Below are 18,662 nucleotides of genomic sequence, written 5' to 3'. Positions count from 1 at the left end.
GCTCTCCGCTCGAGGGCCTCGCGCTGGGTGTTCCAAGGGCACATTTCCAAACAAGGATCGCGGGGAGAGGCCGTCGTACCACGCACAGAACAGCCCCCAGCCCCGCGAGCGGGCGCCCAGGCGCGCCTACAGGGCCGAGGACACACGGACGCAACTCCGGGCTCACGCATGCGCGGAACCACCCGCCTCCCTCGGTTCCCCCCGGGCTTTCCCCGCGCCTGCGCTACGTCCCCCGGGCCGCTAGGGGGCAAGCGGCCTGCCTTCACACGGGGGAAGCCGTAACCCGGAAGCAGCCGCTAACCCGGAAGAGGTAGTGGTGTAGGGCTTCGCTGGCGGTGGTGGCGGCCGCTGCGACTTTGGAGGCTAGTGCGGCGCTAGGATGAACGCCCCTCCCGCCTTCGAGTCGTTCTTGCTCTTCGAGGGCGAGAAAAAGTAAGTGGAGCCGGCGGGGCCGGGCCGGGGGTCGCGGGCGGACCCTGGGGCTTCTCCGGCTCGTCCACTGCGGGGAGACGGAAGCAGCGTTTACTGTGTCGGCCAAACTCGAGCCAGCCCTGCCAGGCGGTGGTGAGCGGCCCCATTCTGCAGAGGAGGAAACTGAGGCTCAGAGAGGCTAAGGAACTGCCTCGGCACACGGGAAGTGGCCGTCTGTATGGGAAGTAGGGTGCCTGGCGCCACAGTGCTTTCCCTCTGGGATCCGGCAGCCTGCTGGCCGCCGCCTTCATCCGCCTGCTGCAGCCAGAGGGCTGGCGCTCAGGCTCACCACCGAGCCTCAGTGGCCTGTGAAGACCCTTCAGGGGCTTCTTGCCTGCAGAGTGCAAGGGAACGTAGTCCCCTCCCTGGGCTCTCTGCCTGGGCCTGGCTCCCTCACCTACCGTCTCCATGTCGTTGGGCAAGTGACTTAATCTGCCTGAAGCCTGCTTTCCTCCTCTGGGAAATGGGCTTCTTGCCGTATTAAATCAGAGGACTTTCTCTAAGGGGGGCTTAGCGAGGTAATTTACCGGAAGTGCTGAGGCCAGGGCTCAGCACGCAGCAGACCGTCTTAAACATTGGCTTTTCCTTCTCTTAATAGCCTGGTGTGCGGGGCTCTACGGTCTAGCCCTCGCCAGCCACTTCGTCTCCCTTGGGAGCAGTGGTTGGCTACTGGGGCCATTTTGCTTCCCAGGGGACTTTCGGCAATGTCTGCCACCACTTCTGATTGTCATAAAGGGGGTGCTGCCGGCAGGGGCACTGCTCACATCTTATGATGTACAAGACAGCCCCCTACAGAAAAGGATTATCCATCCTAAAATGTCACTGGTGCCAGGGAGCAATCCAGAGTAGGTGAGGGTCCCGCAGAATCAGGGCATAGCCGCTCTGCTGCTCTGAGTCAGAGAGGTCTTTATGGAAGAAGAGATGGAGGAAGTCTTCCAGGAGGAGGTGGGACCTGGGTCTGCGTTGAAGGGCAGGATTTAGACTTGGGGAAGGAGGGGAGCCCCCGTTTGCCCATCTGTTGGTTCTGTCTCTTTCTAGGATTACCATTAACAAGGACACCAAGGTACCCAATGCCTGTTTGTTCACCATCAACAAAGAAGACCACACGCTGGGAAACATCATTAAGTCGTAAGTTCCACGTCAAAGGCTCTTGGGAAATGTTCAGTGGGGCTCTTTGAGGCAAAGCACACATTCCGGAAGATTTCCCGAAGTCTCTCTGAGCTTCAGGAAGGTCTGGGTGCTTCCTCTGGCAATTCCCACATTCCAGTACACTTTCTCCCAAATGGCGCTGACCCGTATCCGTTCACAGCGCCGTCTCTCTGTACTGGCTCATTTCCCTGACGGTAGGAAGTGAACGTGCGGCAAGCCAGACAAACGTGGGCCTGCTCGTGTCTGTGTTGCGGAGCGGGGAGCAGCAGTCAGGGCTGTCACCCACCCCCCCTTTGGGACGATGACCTCTGGGACACCTGGCACGCAAAGACAGATGTGCCAGAGATCGGATCTTATTAGGAGGAGGGGAGAAGGTGGGGGAGAGGCTCTGTGGTTATCCGGTGCCCCTGGGGGACGGCGGATGTGTGTTTACACCAGTTTAGTCCTGACCGGGTAGGTGGTCAGCCACGTGGTTGCTGTTCTGGCCCAAGCACTTGTCATTTCTCTGCTGAAAACCCCATCGGTGAAGCCAGGTCTTTCCGAGGTTTGCACGTTTGAGGCCCCGGGCAGGAGCCTGCCTGGTCTCTGGGCTGAAAGTGGGAGGTGGAGCTGGCCGTCCTCTGGCTGACTCCCCCCCACCCCACCCCCCCAGGCCACACCAGTGGTGCCCCCGGGCCCTCCTGGGGCCTGGCCGCTCCCCTGCCCTGGGAGCCGTGTCCCCACCCATGCGAGGGCCATCCCCTGTGGTGCCTGCTGACCGCGCGCGGGGCACGGCTCGCAGACGGGGCCAGGTGTGTGGGCAGGAGCTGCCAGCCTGTGTCGCCCGGAGGGCTTCCGTGTCACCGCCCGGGGCCTGGGCCTTCTCTCTGTGCCGCCCGTACTGCTGCGTCAGGTGCTCGTGCCGCGCCGTGTGCGCCTGGGGAGGGCGCTTTGGGGCTGTTGCAGGGCCCGGCCTTCCCGAGGGAAGAGTGCTGGAGATCCTGCTTACCAGCTGGGGTCCTTGATCCTCAGATGTTGGGGGGGGGGGTGTTTTCCCCATGAGATCATCTTTGCGATGTTTTACTTGGAAGACTTTTTCCGGGCAGTCAGGAGCAGGGAACCACCTGGGTCAGCCCCCAGCTGTATTGGCTTCTAGGCCTCAAGCCAGTGGGAAGACGCTCTGCTTAGAGCTCTGGTCATCCCCAAGGGTGCCAGGCTCAGCCCCTCGTGTCACACCGCCCATTTCTGTTCCTCAGACAGCTGCTGAAGGACCCGCAGGTGCTGTTTGCTGGCTACAAAGTCCCCCACCCCTTGGAGCACAAGATCATCATCCGAGTGCAGACCACCCCGGACTACAGCCCGCAGGAGGCCTTCACCAATGCCATCACGGACCTCATCAGCGAGCTGTCCCTGCTGGAGGAGCGATTCCGGGTGAGGGGCCCGGCGTGCAGGGGAGCGGGGCTGTTCTGCCCACACCCCGGACAGCCCGGGGCGGGGGGGGGGGTGCGAGGTGGTGACAGAGCAGCGATGCTCCTACCGCCTTGAGCAAGCGCGGACGAAGGGGCTGCGGAGTTGAGGCTGGGCGCATGCTGTCTGCAGGCAGGGGTGGGAACCGTACTGTGGGCTCCGGGGGCTCCCGCAGCCCCTGTGGAAGCAGGGCCGTATTGCCCCTTGGGACTGCTCCCCCAAGCCGCCTCTGGTGAGGCCTGGCTGCTTCAGGGTATTTGTGGAGGGGGCAGCTCGTCCCTGGGTGGGGCCCCACAGTTAAGGAGGCCGAAAGGGGATGGTCACACCTGTCCACGCAGAGGGCCTCAGCGTGTGACTTGGGAGTAGAGTGAGAAGGATCCACGGCTTGTCAGAGTTCGACTTGCGTGTCACCTGCACCTCAGGCAGATGGGGTGGGGGCGCTCAGGGACACTGGGCTTGCCTTCCCAGCCTCCTCACCCTGGCCCTTCCAGCTGAGTGGCTGCCACCCCTCTGTGCTCAGGTGGCCATTAAAGACAAGCAAGAAGGCATCGAATAGGAGGCTGGAAGAGTCTTGCTTGGCCAGTTCCTACCCTGCACTGGAACCTTCTAGGAGAGCAGCTTCCCCAGCTTCGGGGACATCCTGGTGAGCCCCTTCCCGCCGGAGCTGGTGTGTCCTGGACAGAGTCTGTTTTACCTTCCTAATGAAGTGCGGCAGGAAAAGGCCTGGCTGTGGGCTAAAGCCGAGGTGACCCCGCGGGGCGTGGGGCAGAGGACTGGTTTCCCAGTTATTGGAGTCCTGAGGCCCGTCCACTCTGCAGTGTGGCCCCAGAGGGCCACACTCCTTCTAGACCACCCCCCGCAGGGAGGCAGCACTCGCAGGAGCCTCTGCCCCCCCCCCGGGCCGGTCTCACTCCGAGTAGCGGTGCCAGACGGGGCCACGGACTGCTCTCCAGTCTTCTCGTACAGCAGAGAGTTTAATAAAAATATTCCCCAATAAAAACATTCTGGTCATTCGCCCCAAAGCTGAATAAGTTAAGTCGGGTCCCCCGAACTCCCCCGCCCCCCCGCCCCGGCTACTGTCTCCTCCAGATGGCCACGATGTTGGAGTCCGTCAGAGCGGTGAGGTACGTGAAGGTGGGGTTGGCCACCACCGTGTTCACCATGGTCTTGGTCACCATCTGGCCGAGGGCCCAGGGCTGGGGCCACTTAAGGATCTAGGGGGAGGCAGAGAGGAGGGCGGGGCTCCAGCTTCCGGCTCAGCAGTCCCCGGGGCGGGCGAGGGGCGGGCGAGGGGCGCCTACCTGCGTGGGGGCCTGCGGCGCTGCCGGAAGTGGAGGCTGCTGCGTCAGGAGGTGCCGGACGTCGTAGACCCACACGTTGCCCTCCTCGTCCCCACACAGCACGATGCCCTCACCTGCAGGGACGCACGGCCTGAGACCGGGGGTGCGGTGGAGCCCCGTGGGGTGGAGGGGAGTGGGGTGGGGGGGCGGGGGCTCACCGGGACAGGTGCTCAGCGAGAAGTAGGCCAGCCGGGTGGGGGACCACTGCAGCCGGGCCAGCACCACCACCGCCAGCGTGGGCCGCTTGCCCCGGGCCCCCCACGTCTGGCTCCAGCTCCACAGGCAGATGGTGCCCAGGCCGTTCCCCTTGGAGGCTGGGGGGGGAGAGACAGAACTGGGTGGGGGCCCCGCTCTAGACACTGTCCGGTGCGGCCCCCTCAGGAGCCCCGGGAGCTGCCCCCAGAGGCCTTCCCGGGAGGCCAGGCTGGCCCCCGAGCGGGGGCTACTCACCCACCACGTCCTCGTTCACAAAGGCCAGCCCGTCCACTCTCCGCGCCGCTGCTTCCGAGCCCTCGGAGAACACGAACTCCACCTCGCACGGCCTGCGGGGCGGCAGAGGAAGCTGGCCAGCTGCCCCCCGGGACCCGGAGCCGCTCGCGGACGTGGGCTGGGCACGTCCTCCGCACCTGCCCTCCGCCTCGGCTGGGAGCTGCGGCCGCGCGGGCACAGGGGCGGGTGGCACGGGGCTGCGGCGCGTTCCCAAGCTGGGGAGGGTGTGGGGTCACGGCTGAGGCGGGAATGGGGGGGGAAGCCCAGGGCTTCACTCCCCGGTGTGGCGTGGGCCCCACAAACGCCAGCGCCTGACGCTTCAGTTATTTGCCCCGACGTGGCTGTCACCGCCCCCCACCCCCGAAAGCTCTTCCCAGACCGTTCACGGCACTGAGGACACAATCCAGTCTTAGCCGGTGTCCCCCCGCCTCCCAGGCCCGGCCGGACCTCGCGCGGGCCACCGCCCCCGTGCCAGCAGCTTCCCTCCCAGGGCCTGACTCCCCGGCTCGGCCCGTGTGGTGAACAGGAGCCCGAGGACCCATCCGCCACCCGTCACGTCACCTCCTCACAGTCCCCTCATTCGCTTTCCGTCACACCTGACACTGTGCTGCGTGGGTTTTAACAAGATCGTGGGCCGCAGGAGGGCAGGGATGCCGGCCTTCCGGGTGGGTACAGATGAGCCTTTCCGGGGTCTCATCCCTGCCCAGGCACCATCCCCGTCCCCTGCAAGGTGCGGTGACCGCAGCTCCGAGAGCCGACCCGGCCCAGTCCCACGGGCACAGACCTTTCCCTGGGAGACTAGTGGAGGTGGGGACGGGCCGGCCCCGTGAAGACAGCCGCTGGCGGCCCAGAACGGGCCGTGCTTGGGCACCACTGCGGGGGGCCAGGCATCGGGCCCGGCCGGCCTCACCTCCTCCTCGGGGGCTGGTCCAGCCGCACGTCCCAGCAGCAGCAGCCGCCCTCGCAGCCTGCCAGCAGGTAGGCATCCGGGCAGGAAGCCACAGGGCAGAGGCGCAGGGGGATGGACGTGGTATCCAGGGTGAGCAGCTGGCTGCCGGCGGGGGAGGACAGCGTGAGGCCACCGACCGGGCTGTCCGCCCACCCTGGCGAGGCCCCCCCGCCCTGCCCCACAGCCTCACCTGGCCTGGAAGTCGTAATCGTGGTTGGGCACCCCGAGGTCCCAGAGGATGATCCGCTTGTCATAGGAGGCCGCTGAGGAGGGGACAGGAAGGGGAGAGGTGGCTCTGAAGAGGCCCTACTCGCCCCGGTAGGCTCCATCCTAGGCTGAGACCGTGGTCACAAGGCCTGGCCCCTCGGAGGCGGGCAGGGCCGCAGCTGGGAGATGAAGACTCGAGGGCCGCCAGTCTCTACCTCCCTCTCACTACCACGCCCCACGCCAGGCAGCCCTCCTTTCACAGGCCTCTGCTCACACGTCCCTTCTCGGGCTTATCACACTTCGGGGGGGCCAGGGGTACCCACCCGGGTCAGAGAGCGGCCCAGCTGCCCAGCTTCAAGGCCACAGAGCGGGTCAGGGGGAAAAGGCAGGATCTGAAGCCCTGTCAGTCGTCCACAAAGCCACGCTGCTTCTCCCCCGGCCAGGGCTGACCCCGGGCGCCCGGACTGCAGGACGGGTGTGGGAGAGGCTCTTACTGAAGAGGTGGGTCTCGTGGGTGGGGCTGAAGCACAGGGTGGCGATGGCCTTCTTGTGGGCCCGGATGACCCCGCAGCAGAAGCCAGCTCGCACGTGCAGCAGGCGGACCAGACCCCGCAGGCCCGCAGCCGCCAGCACGCTCCAGCGCTTCTTGTGGCCGGCCTGCGTCACCACGGTCAGGGCCGTCCAGGCCACCGAGAAGAACTCCTGTGGGCGCGGGCGTGCGGGCGTCACGAAGGGGCAGAGCCATGCGTGGTTGCGGGGGGTGCTGCGGGCGTCACTAAGGGGCGGCTGGAGCTCCAGCCGGCGGAAGCGAGGCCCAGCAGGACCGGGTCAGGGCCCCCCTCCCAGCGCTGCACGAACACCCCCCCCCCCCCCCCCCCCTGCTCACCTCGCCAGGCGCCTTGTACTTGTGCAGCACGATGCCCGTCTGGCAGTCTATCACGCACACGGCCTCCCCGCCACACGTGGCCACTGTCTGGGAGGTGGCCCCCGCGCGCCCTGTTTGGAGGGGTCAGCCTCAGTAGACACGTTCTCCGAGAAGTGCGCCCCCGCAGCGCCTCTGTCCTGGCCCTGACGACGCTTCAGAGACTGTCTCTCCCAGGCCCCCCATCCGCGGAGGCGGCCCCCTCCAGGGGCGTTCCCTGGGGCTCTCGCCCTGGCCCTGCCTGCCCCGCCAAGGCTGTACCCTCCTCCCAGGCCGGCTCAAAAGCGCAGGCCCAGAGCTGGGTGTCCAGGTCCCGAGGGCTGTTGTTCTTGCTGTGACACTGCAGGAAATGCAGGGGCTCCAGGTCCGGGGCGGGCTGTGGGGGCAGACGGGGGGTCACAGCTGCCCCAGCCCGTGCTCCCTGCCAGCTAACCCCTGCCCCCTTGCGAACTTACCTGGCCGCCGTCAGAGTCCGGGGGGCTGCCCTCCACGGGGGCCAACGAGGAGGTGCACACCCGCTTGTTGGGAGACAGGTTGAGTGAGACGTCATCCGGCCGTTTCTTGGCCACGGGCCTGGCCTGTGGAGGGGGTCGGGGCTGGGCTGAGGGCCCGGGGCTTGCTTCCTCGCCATCACAGGCTGGCCCGCAGCCTCCCATGGGGGCAGAAAGCAAGGGTTGGCCCAGGGTCAGTGTGAACCAGCTCAGGCATCAGGGGCCGACTCCCGGGCTCATTTCCAGGACCCCCTGCCTCCCCGCCCAACCCCCTTTCCCTACAGTCTCCCTAGGCAGGAAAGGCCAAGACAGGCCTTTGGAGCCTTGGGAGCTGCATGGTACCACACTTACCCTGGGTTCCTGGGCAGCTGCGGCTTTTGGAGGCCTCTCCGGGATGTCTGCCTCACGCACCTGGGGCCCACCAGAAGCCACCAGCTCCTCAGAGATCATCTGCACCTACGCGGGGCCAGGACATCGGGGAGCTAGATACAAGTCCTGGGGCTCCCGGCCCCTCCCCCAAATGCCGGGGCAGAGGGAACCTGTGCTTTCCGAGGTGGGAAAGGGCCTTTCCAACCAATAAGTCTGCCTTCCCTGACCCACCGAACTCTACCACCCCTCGTGGCCAGAGGCCTCTTAGGGCAGCTGAAGGCATGGGAGCCGTGGAGGAGCTGGGAGAACAGACTCCCAGCACAGCAGGATGAGGTCATACCCGCCACTGGGTGAACTCGCTGAGGGACTCAGGCCCATAGCGGACGTCCCTGACAGCAGACTTCACAAAATCAGCCTGGGCCTTCTCTGCCTCCTCCTCTGGGCTCACTGCAGCCTTGAACTTCTCCCAGTGAGCTGTGACCTGGAACAAGAGGGACCAGATTCAAGCCCAGGCCACCCCAGATCTCCCGGGCCCTCCATGGCGCCCCTGCCTCCAATCTTATGGCCACAGGAGTCTCCACTTCACCACCTCCTGGAAGCCTCCCTGAACCACAGCCTTAGCTGCAGTGTGCACACACCTGTGCGTGTGCACGCTCACACGCGCGTGCCCCCCCCAACGCACGTGCACGCGCTTGAGCAACAGCCCCGAAGAGGAGCGGACCCAGGGTGGTTACTGTGAAAGTGTCCTGGCCTCCCTGGCCAGGCCCGGCCTGCACACCCAGACAGCATGACCTCTAAGGACAAGAGGCCAAGCACCACAGCCAGGCTCAGAGAAACACGTCAGGCTAGGGGATAAGCGCAGCTCAGTGTCAGGGCAGAGAGCCCCCGGAACCCCCACTCAGGGTCCTCCAAACGTCCATTCTGTCGCTCGCTCCTCAAGGCCGAGTGCTCCAGAGCCCCGGGCCGGCCCCCTTACCCGGCTGGTCAGCTCCCGGTTTAGGTTCTCCACCTGAGAGGACGTGGAGGAAGCATCCTTGCCATTGACCTTCCGGAGCTTGGGCAGGAGAAAGGAGATTTTCAGGTTGTCACTGACCTGGGGGATGAGGGAGAGTGGCTTAGTGTCACCCCAACCTGTGGCTCAGCCCCACAGAGTGCTGGCCCTGGGTCTGGGGCAGGTGCCCCCCCCCCCACTTACAGTCAGGAAGGGGTTGCCCTCCAGGCTGAGCTCCTCGAGCTGCGGGAACTGGCACAGGGCAGTGACGTCCCCCAGCTGGTTGTTGGCGCAGCGGAGGACGCGCAGGTGGGACAGGCCCAGGTTGGCGGGCAGCGTGTCCAGCTGGTTGTTGGAGAGGTCCAGCTCTTGCAGCTGCGTCAGGCGGCTCAGGAGCTTGGGGTCCAAGTGCTCTGAGAGCAGCTTCAGCCCGGACAAGCTGCGTGGGGGCAGACAGGGAGGGCTCAGGGGGCGGGCGGGCCTCACACCTGGGGCAGTCCTGGGCGCCTGCGAAGGCTCCTTCAGCAGAGCTTCTCCACAAGGCACGCGCAGCCCTTCCTTAAAATCTCGTCAGCACTTTCCAAGTGCCTGCCGCTGGCTCCTCCTCTAAAGGAGCTCCTCTGTGCTGCCCAGAGCCTCAGGAACTAGCTCAACAGGCTGCTCAATACCCTTTCTGCAGGACTGTCTCCCCGACAGCCCGGGACCCTGCAAGGGAGAGGCCGCTCGGGCCCGGCCCGCCCGTCTCATAGCGGGCGCCCAGCGTTTGGTTCGAGTGATCCGAGACTCCGCCTAACCGACAGGGCGATAAGGGGGCCGGGCAGGGAGTGGGCAAGGGTCCCAGCCTTACTTCCCGACCGGCCGGCGACCCAGGCCCGGGTGGCGGGCTGTGTGGCCGCGACCCCGCGGACCCCCGTCGTACCCCCCGGCCCGCCTCTTACTCCAGGCTCCGGATCTTCCCCAGCCGGTCGCTCTTGGGACGCCCTCGCTGCATGAGCAGCCGCGCCGAGAGGGGGCCCATGGCTACCAGGCGCGGCCCGTGCTGGCCGGTTGGCGGCACCGGCGTCACGCCGAGTCCGTGCTTCCTGGAGGCCGACGCTCCGCGGCCGGCGGAACTCCGGAGGCGGCGCCGCGCAAGCCAGTAGCTGGCGACGACCGGAAGGAAGCGGCTCCGCGGACCTCGTGCCCCGCGGGCGGACTACAACTCCCAGCGGCCCCCGCGGCGCCGCGCCTGCGCCCTGGTCGCCAGGACGCGGCGATGGCGGCTGCGGCGGTGGCGGCCCCCGAGGTCCTCCGGGAATGCGGCTGCAAGGGCATCCGGACCTGTCTGATCTGCGAGCGGCAGCGCGGAGGTGACCCGCCCTGGCAGCACCCCCCGCAGGTGAGGGCTGGGGGGAGGGGCCGTGCCACAGCTCCCTTCTTCATATGGGGAAACTGAGGCCCAGACTGGCTACGAAGACGGGCCGCGGATCAACCCGTGTCAGGGGCCCTCGCTCTGGGGGCGTTGCAGGATGAGATGAGCGCTTTGAGGGGTGGGCTTGGAGTGGATGCCATCCGACCACAACTCCCCTTTGAGCCTTGGGGAGAGTGCGACAGCAAGCCTCCACGTAGGGGGCCCCCCCACCCCCCACCCCGCGTCTGGGGCTGCGAGCTTCACGGAGTGGGGAGACGACCCGGAAAGAGAAGAGAATGCCGAAAACCGGGCAGGGCAAAGTGCCCAGGCACCGTTGAGCAGAAGTGGTCAAGGAGGAAATTAATTCCAATTAATTAAGGAAAAAGGACTCAGAGCCTTTGAGGGGGGGCAAGGGCGTTTCCGCTGGAGGACTGCTTGGGTGCAGGCCTGGGGCAAGTGCGTGCGCTTGGGAGGAGCGTGACGCTTCAGGGGCCGCCGGCGCTGCCCACAGAGGGCACTGTGTGCGGTGGCTGGGTAGGCTGGACTTGTCCTGAGGGCCACGGAGAGCCGCTCAGGGTTTTAAAGGAAGTTACGGGTGAATTTTAGAAAGATCCCGGGAGGGGGAGAGGCAGATGGGAAGGTATGGAGTCTGGGAAGCCAGTGCAGAAACTCTCACAGCATCCCTGGTAAAAGTGGGAAACGATCTGGTGATTTCTGAGCAAACTAAAAGTAGAATTCCTGTGTGATCTAGCAGTTCTGGGTATACACCCAGAAGAATGGAAAGCAGGCCCTTGAAGAGATATTTGTACGCCCACGTTCCATAGTAGCTATGATGGGGAAGCAATTTAGGTGTCCCGCAGTGGACGAGCGGGTAAACAAACGTGGCCTACTGTGTCCGATGGAATGTTATGTGCCTTAAAAAGGAAGGGCGTTTTGACACCTGCTGTGACATGAATGGATCCTGAGGTCATTATGCTGAGTGAAATGTCAGTCACAAGAGGATAAATGTCGCGGGATTCCGATTCCACGAGGCCCGGAGAGGAATCAAATTCATAGAGTCAGAAAGTAGAATGGTGGGTTCCTGGGGCTTGGGGAAAAGAACGAAGAGTTGTTGTTTAGAGTCCAGAGTTTTAGAAAGGTGGGGACGGGTGCAGGACAACGTGACCGTATTTGACGTTGACCTGTTCACTTAAAGATAGTGATGATGGCGAATTTTACGCCCTATATGTTTTTGCCGCAAGTAAAACCTGAGAAGTGCCAGAAGTCTGAACTCTGCTGTGCCCGTGGGTGTGGGCCTAGCACCTGCCTGACTTGCTGGCTATGGGATGAGCAGAAGGTACAGGATGACTCCCTGATTTTAATGTGTTCCGTGGGAGGTGCCAGAAGACAGAGGACACGATGGTTCACAGACGGGCTGGGCAGCAGTGGCCCTGGAATGTAAAGGCGGGGAGGAAGCAGAATTAAGTGGACAGGGCGGACCTTAGACTGCCATGCAGCTGGGACAAAGTCAGGGCCAACCCAGCTGGGAGCTCCGGAGCGGACTGACGGATAGAGGCGTCCCGTGTCGGGTAGAAAAGGCCAGGCCTGCGCTGAGTCATTGGCTGGGGGCTGCCTGGGACCAGGACGGCCTCTGCCCGAGACCCGAGGCAGCAGGAGGTTGTCAGCTGGGCACTTCTCGAGGATGACTGGCAAGTTCTCTCCTCTTTGGAAGGGAAATTCAGGCAGTGCCTCTGCAGCCAGAGGAGGGCAGGGCCCAGAGTCACCCCCACTTCAGAGACTCCCCTCTGGCTGCCTAGCACGCTCGCCCTCTGAACAGCCCTGGGGTCCTCTCCCTTAGTCCCGCCCCCCGCGGCTGGGGAGGCCAGAAGACACCCCACAGAGACATTAGCAGAGTGAGGACGCGCAGGCAGCCCCCGGCTGTGCAGCCTCAGGCTAGTTCCTTAACTTTGCACGGCCCGGGTCCCCTCATCTTTAAAACAGACAACAGAGAGTAGGTACGTGGACGTTCTTCCCACTTAAGATGAGGAAAGTGAGAAAGGACCGGGCACAGGGCCCTTCCCAGGAGGCAGCCCCAGGCAGGGAGGGGTTCTGCCTCCCTCTGGACTCCAGCTGCTTTCCAGAGTGGCTTCGGGGGCGGGCAAGCCGGGCAAGCCGGCCCCTAGAAGGCACACACGTGGCGTGAGGCAGGGCATCAGTGGCCCCAGGTCCCCCATCTTTCTTCCGCAGAAAACGCACCGTTTCATTTACTACTCTGACACTGGCTGGGCCGTGGGGGCCGAGGAGTCTGACTTTGAAGGCTGGGCCTTCCCCTTCCCTGGTGTGACGCTGATAGAGGATTTTGTGACCCGGGAGGAGGAAGCCGAGATGGTGCAGCTGATGGACCGGGAGCCTTGGAAGCTCTCCCAGTCTGGACGGAGGAAGCAGGTAGGCCCGGCCCGCAGCTGGGAGGAGGGGAGGGCCGGGCTGGCTGGTCAGAGAGGAGTCACCCTGCCGGGCCCCTCCAGACTCCTTGCCCCGCGCCCCTTTGCTCACGTCCCTCCCAGCGCCTCTCTCGGCAGCCACAGCCCCCCAGGGCCGTTAGGGGGGCGAGCTCCCCTGACCCTGGGACTTGGGCAGCCAGGGGAGTGGTGTGTGGTGTGTGGTGGAGGCCTGCCTGTGCCCTGGGCCTGCGCCACTTCCCCACCAGACACCAGACGCGGTGAGGCGGGGCCGTACGACAGACTGATGCTCAGCTCCGAGGGTTTCTAGAAGGCTGCCAGTCGCCTTCCCACCGAAGTCCTCTCCCCATCAGTTTTGAGACACTCGGGCCCCCAAGTCCTGGACCTCCCCTTTGTCGGGGATTGCATCCCCTTCCCTGCAGCACTATCCGCCATCGGCCGCCTTCTGTCCTTCCCTCCCCCCCCCCGTGACTTCAGTGCTTCGCTGGTCATTACAGCACTTCTCTGGCGCCCCTCCCTGCCTGCTCCTTCCGCTAAACCCCAGCCCCGGTCAGTCCGGCTCCTCACGGGCTCCTCACGCTTCTCCGAGAAAGCCGTGCCCTTCTCTCCAAGCCCCCCCCACCCCCCTCTGTCCTCGATGTCAGTTTTACCTCAACTGGAGCTTTCCCCCCAGACTGTCCGTAAGCCCCCTCTCTCACCTCTGCGGCCGGCTCCTCCGAAGAGTCGTTCGTTCTGTCTCCAGTGCCTCTCCTCCCGCTCCCGCTTCGCGCACTCACGCACTGGCCGCGTCCATCCTGGCGTCCGCGCCCCCACCCAGCGGCCAGCTGTCAGGCGCAGCCCTCGGGCCTCTCCGTGTCCACACGCTCCCTTGCTGGTCTCCATGAGTCCCGGCTCTGACACTGTGCGTGCGTTTGCGACTCCCATGTTCATGGCTCCAGCCGGCTTCCCAGATCTGTGAGACCCTCGCTGAGTCTTGGCCCACCCCGGCACCCCTGCGGTGTCCCCGTCTCGGCAAATTCCATCTTCCGTCTGCTGGGCCGGAAAGCATGCAGCTCTCCAGACTTCTCTCTCTCTCACTGGTCACCCCTGCCCGCCTTCTTCCTTCAAAACACGCCCGGAATCTGAGAACACAGCACCCTGCACCCCCACTGCCCCCACCCAGGTCCCAGCCCCCGGTTCTGCCGCTGGGATTCCTTCTGGAGCTTCCTGTGGCCCCCACCCCTGTTCTGTCGGTTGGCCCTGGAGAGGACCCCTCCTCAGATGGACTCGCTGCTCTGCTAGGCCTCCCGTCCCAACCTTCGCTTCCTCTGCTGCTCTTCGGTGGCCCTGTGAGCCCTCGATGCTCCCGAGACACTGCAGGTCCCACTTCCCTCTGTGCGCTGCGCCCCCAGCCTCCTCCCTCGCCTGCCGCTGCCGGGGCTGGTGGGGGGTGGGGTGCAGCTACGCTGAGACCTGCCGAAGCTGGAAGGAGAAAGACGTTTGCACCAGATAGTGCCACCCTCCACTGGGGGGGTGGGGTGGGGGCCGAGGGGGCAGGAGTGGCTGGATAAATGCTCACCCCTTGGGCCACAAGTCTGAGGGCTATTCTGGGAGTCTCCTCTGTAACGATTGTTTTTTTAGATAGAATCCACATACCGTAAAATTCGCTCATTTAACATGTACGGTTTTGCTATATTCAGAATGTGCGACCCTCTCCACTGCCTGCTTCTAGAACAGACCCATCACCCCAAAGGGGACCTGTCCCCAGGAGCAGTCGCTCCCCATTCTCCCGTCCCCTGGCAACCACTAATCCCCCTTCCATCTCTGGATTTGCCTGTTCCGGACATTTCCCGTAAATGGGATTATAGAACACGTGGCCCTTCGTGTGGGCTCGTTCCCCCGACAGCGTTCTCAGTGCCGCGTGGCGTTCGCGGCCGGCTGGTACTCCGGTGCACGGACCTGCCACCCCCGCTTCATCCATCTGTCCCATCGCGGACACTGGCCTGTTCCTGCTTTTCGGCTGTCATGCCCCGGTGCTGCTGTGAACACCCGTGGGCACGTGTCTGCGTGGCCGTGTTTCCAGTCCTGGGCATGTAGCCGGGAGCGGAACTGCGTCGCGGTTCTGAACCCCAGGGATCCCCAGCGCTGACCAAGTGAGGAGGCTGCCTTGGGCTGGCCCTCCCTCCCTCCTGGCTCCTCCTTCCCGCATCCTGACCCTTTGTCTCCCTCTCTCTCTGCGTTCAGGGGCACACGAGCGAAGACATCCCCCCCTCCCCGGCACATCATACCCCCTTCCCTGCTTTATTTCTTCCCTCGGCGTTTCCCAGCACCTGAGCATTTGCTGTTTGTCGTTGGGGCCGGCCTCCTCCTGCTGGAGAGCCAGATCCTGATCCAGAGTCAGGCGTTTTTGCTTGTCTTGGTCGCTGCGATCAGATTCTTCACACCTGGCCTGTGATGGCCATTCCTATCAACTCAGACCCTTCTCCACTTCCCCTTTGTCCTCACCCTTCAGGACTACGGCCCCAAAGTCAACTTTCGGAAACAGAAGCTCAAGACCGCCGGCTTCAGAGGCCTCCCCAGCTTCAGCCGGGAGGTGGTGCGGAGAATGGGGCTGTACCCCATCCTGGAGGACTTCCGGCCCGTGGAGCAGTGTAACCTGGACTACTGCCCTGAGCGGGGCTCGGCCATCGACCCCCACCTGGACGACGCCTGGCTGTGGGGGGAGCGGCTGGTGAGCCTCAACCTCCTGTCCCCGACTGTGCTGTCCATGTCCCGGGAGGCGCCCGGCAGCCTGCTGCTCTGTCTGGCCCCTTCCGGCTTCCCGGAGGCCTTGGTGGAAGGGGTGATGGCCCCCAGCAGGTCCGTCCTGTGCCAGGAGGTGGAGGTGGCCGTCCCCCTGCCCCGCCGCTCGCTGCTCGTGCTCACGGGAGCCGCGCGGCACCAGTGGAAGCATGCCGTCCACCGCAGACACATCGAGGCTCGCCGCATCTGCGCCACCTTCAGGGAGCTGTCGGCCGAGTTCTGTCCCGGCGGGAGGCAGCAAGAACTGGGGCAGGAACTCCTGCAGATCTCTCTCTCCTTTCAAGGGAGACCTATGTGAGCCACCTCCCCGGGGACAGGCGCTCGTGCCGGGCCTGGCCAGGGAGCCGGCTCCAGGCTTGACTGGTGCCAGCACTTGGGGCCGGGAAGCCCGGCACAGGGGGCTTTCTCCCCAGCTTGTTAGCTTTTAAGAGAAGACCGCTTGGCATCCTGACACGACGACGGTGTGGGCCCCGCTTGGGGGCCGGTTGTGATGGGAACGTGCCTCAGGTCGGTCCTGTCTGACCTGCCCCGTGGCCACCCGTGTGGCTGGCTTATCACAGCTGGAGGGCAGTGGGATCATCTGAGCTTAAACATGTTGGTACCACCTAAAACCGTTTTCTTCTCTATCCCTTTCTCTTAATGAAGTTCCCTGATAACCCCATTCTCCAGTCCTTTCATTTGGGAGGCGAGTTGGAGAGCAGAATGACAGAAGATTGGAAGTTGTTCTTTCAGCCTTCAGAGCTGGTGACCGTCTCTGCGTCAGGCTCTGCCTGGGTCAGGCTCGACCCCCGGGGGCTGCGGGGGGCAGTGAGGACGGGGGAATCTCCGGAGAGTCTGGTCCCACCTCCCTCCCTGCCCCATGCTGTGAGCAAGTAGGGGGACTGCTGACACGTGCTGTATGGGGTGCTCACCTGGATGGCGGCCAGCCCTCTTCTACGCCTAAGACCAAATATGCTCACCAGCCACATGCTCAGAGCCAAGCCTTGGCACCAGGGCTCCATCAGAGCCCAGAAACGTTCATGGTCCGCACTGGTCTTCAGTCATTTTAGAACCTTCTGTGAGCTGTCAGGTTGGGAGGGGGGCAGTCACTGACCACCACGCACTGTCTCTGAAGTGGCATCACTCTGGAGACCCACGGAGGGGCCGCTGGGTTTCTAGTGGCTGAACTGAGCCCAGCTGCACAGCGGGTGGCTCCCTGAGTCAGCTCACTTGGAGCAGGAGGGTGGAGGACGGCTTCCTTCCACAGTTGTGACCCTCGCGGACCCTGCTCTCAGTCCCTCCCTGGGCGTTCGGATGTAAGCCTGGCTGGAGCTCCAGCCATCCTGTTGCATGTGAACAGCTCAGTGGGCTCGCAAGCCTGGTGGTCTGCTTCCCAGGGGCCTGTGGGAGCCTCTGCCCTGACAGGCTGGGCCTCAGAGCACCCCGTGTGTAGGGCCCGCAGGATGCTCTGCCGACATGTCCATGTGGGAAATGCTGCACCCCCAGACCTGTGGTCTTGGGAGAGCCACTCAGCAAAGAAGCCCTTTGCCCCCAGAATCACCCAGTGCTTGCCAGACATTTGACAGTGGGCCCTTCCTACAGCCCCGCAGAGGGCCCCTCGGGACACGCTCCATGCCATGGTCCATACGGTTCCCAGAGCACACCTCGGGATATGCTGCATCATCCTCACGGCCAAGTTGGTGACCCTAAGTTGGGTTTGTCCTTGCAGCTACAACATGAAGAGTCAGGTTCAGTGTGCCCACCTCTGCATCCACTGCTCGTGTCACCACCGGGGATGGGGCTGGGAGAGGGCCAGGCTGGGGGGCTCAGCCACCGGCTGAGGGGTACGATGGCTGCTCAACCCTGTATTTGAGGTGCTGTTACTGCGTTCGCACGCTCCACGTCAACACCAGACGTATGCCGTGCGGACCGTTCTGTCCCGATGCTCCGGCGGCCTCCGACTACAAGGAGCGATGGGCCTTACGGGAACGTACTAACACGGAAGCCTCCACTCTGAGGCTGGCTTCCTGCACCATCCTCTTCCAGTCAGTCAGGGAGAGCGCAGCCGATAGCCTGTCCTGCTTTGAGAGATGTTAAGGAAACTCAGGCCCATTTATTTGTTTGGACCTGGAGGCAGGGAGGCCCAGGCTGGTCCCAACGGGCAGGAGGATGTGGAGCTCAGTCTGAGAAGCATCCTCTGGGTTATTCCTGTTGAGATGCATGTGGAACCTGTCTATACTGTGTCCCCAGTAACTATGGGGGGGGGGGCGCAGACATCAGGGGTGGAAAGAGGGGTCAGCAGGTTCTAAATGGGCCTAGCAAGGAATCTCGGCTCAGTCCTGTGCCCCTCACCCTATGGCCCCCACCCAGGCTTCTGTGGACCCTACCTCTCCACCTTCTGGGGGCATGTGAGTCAAGACTGAGCCTTCTGTGAGTTGGCTGCACTCACTGGGGAGTGGTCTGTGCAGTGGGCTTGCTGGACCCGAGCTTTGTGCAGAACTCAGCCCTCCTTTAGACCCGGGGGCCTGGGAAGTCCTCCTCCCCGGCTGCAGAGGCAGGTGGGCCCCCGCTGGATTGGCAGAACTTGTCCATGTTTGCACACCTGACTCCTAGGAGCCTCTAAGTTGAAGTGCCTGCAAGTTAAAAATAATAGAAGGCAGACAGTCCTTTCCTAGACGGGCCTCAGTGAGTAACAGTTACAAAACATAACGTCTGGGAGCTTCTCGTGAGTGTCACTAGGATGTGGGAGGGATTCCCTGTCCTAACACCAGAGCCACAGGTACCTGGGATGGAGAAGGCGCCACCGAAGGACCAGAGCTTCAGTGGCTCCTCACCTGGAGGGTATGGATGGGGACCTTCAAGCTAGCCCTGGTCGGGTGGGCTCTGTTGGCGCTCAGCCCCCTGCGGGGCTATCCTTTGCTGTGTTTCTGGAAAGGGGGAGCCCCGCTGGGGAAGGGAAGGGAGGCAGCAGGCAAAGACGCCCAGTTCTCTTGGGGCCCCACCTGGAGGGAGCCTCCCAGCACGTCTGGGTCCAAGCACCCTGCCTGCCCATTCCAGAAGAGTCACCCCCTCGCCTGGGAAGCCTGTTAAGACACGAGGCCCGTGACCAGCAATTCAGAAGAGGCAGAAGGGACTTCAGGAGAAGTGGTCTGCCCTCCGGGAGGCAGCAAACACCGGGGAAGCGCCAGGGGCTCCCGCCCGTCACCTCCGGCCACCGTCACCTCCGGCCACTGCGCTCCGCCAAGAGCAG

General features: G+C 63.9%; 3 protein-coding genes across 3 annotated transcripts; 2 read left to right on the top strand and 1 right to left on the bottom strand.

Annotated features, from left to right (window-relative positions):
* The first annotated feature begins 294 nt into the window (after positions 1 to 294).
* POLR2J (RNA polymerase II subunit J) lies at positions 295 to 4,083 on the top strand. Its single transcript, XM_032431144.1, has 4 exons — positions 295 to 432; positions 1,510 to 1,599; positions 2,856 to 3,030; positions 3,587 to 4,083. Exons 1-4 carry the CDS (start codon positions 380 to 382, stop codon positions 3,620 to 3,622), a joined length of 354 nt encoding a protein of 117 aa, XP_032287035.1. The 5' UTR covers positions 295 to 379; the 3' UTR covers positions 3,623 to 4,083.
* LRWD1 (leucine rich repeats and WD repeat domain containing 1) lies at positions 4,022 to 9,971 on the bottom strand. Its single transcript, XM_032431142.1, has 15 exons — positions 9,763 to 9,971; positions 9,029 to 9,263; positions 8,810 to 8,926; positions 8,174 to 8,314; positions 7,816 to 7,920; positions 7,429 to 7,551; positions 7,235 to 7,349; positions 6,938 to 7,047; positions 6,546 to 6,753; positions 6,035 to 6,107; positions 5,806 to 5,946; positions 4,857 to 4,948; positions 4,565 to 4,720; positions 4,368 to 4,480; positions 4,022 to 4,280 (listed from the first exon to the last, which is right to left on the bottom strand). The coding sequence occupies exons 1-15, from the start codon at positions 9,840 to 9,842 to the stop codon at positions 4,140 to 4,142; spliced, it is 1,950 nt and encodes a 649-aa protein (XP_032287033.1). The 5' UTR covers positions 9,843 to 9,971; the 3' UTR covers positions 4,022 to 4,139.
* Positions 9,972 to 10,045: 74 nt separating this feature from the next.
* ALKBH4 (alkB homolog 4, lysine demethylase) lies at positions 10,046 to 18,575 on the top strand. The gene is made up of 3 exons (XM_032430996.1): positions 10,046 to 10,202; positions 12,441 to 12,638; positions 15,144 to 18,575. Exons 1-3 carry the CDS (start codon positions 10,080 to 10,082, stop codon positions 15,729 to 15,731), a joined length of 909 nt encoding a protein of 302 aa, XP_032286887.1. The 5' UTR covers positions 10,046 to 10,079; the 3' UTR covers positions 15,732 to 18,575.
* Positions 18,576 to 18,662: the final 87 nt, after the last annotated feature.

This window comes from Phoca vitulina, unplaced genomic scaffold, assembly GCF_004348235.1.
Source record: "Phoca vitulina isolate PV1807 unplaced genomic scaffold, GSC_HSeal_1.0 scaffold45, whole genome shotgun sequence".
NCBI lineage: Eukaryota > Metazoa > Chordata > Mammalia > Carnivora > Phocidae > Phoca > Phoca vitulina.
Note: the sequence above shows the minus strand (reverse complement) of the source record. Positions and strands in the feature narration are given on the sequence as shown.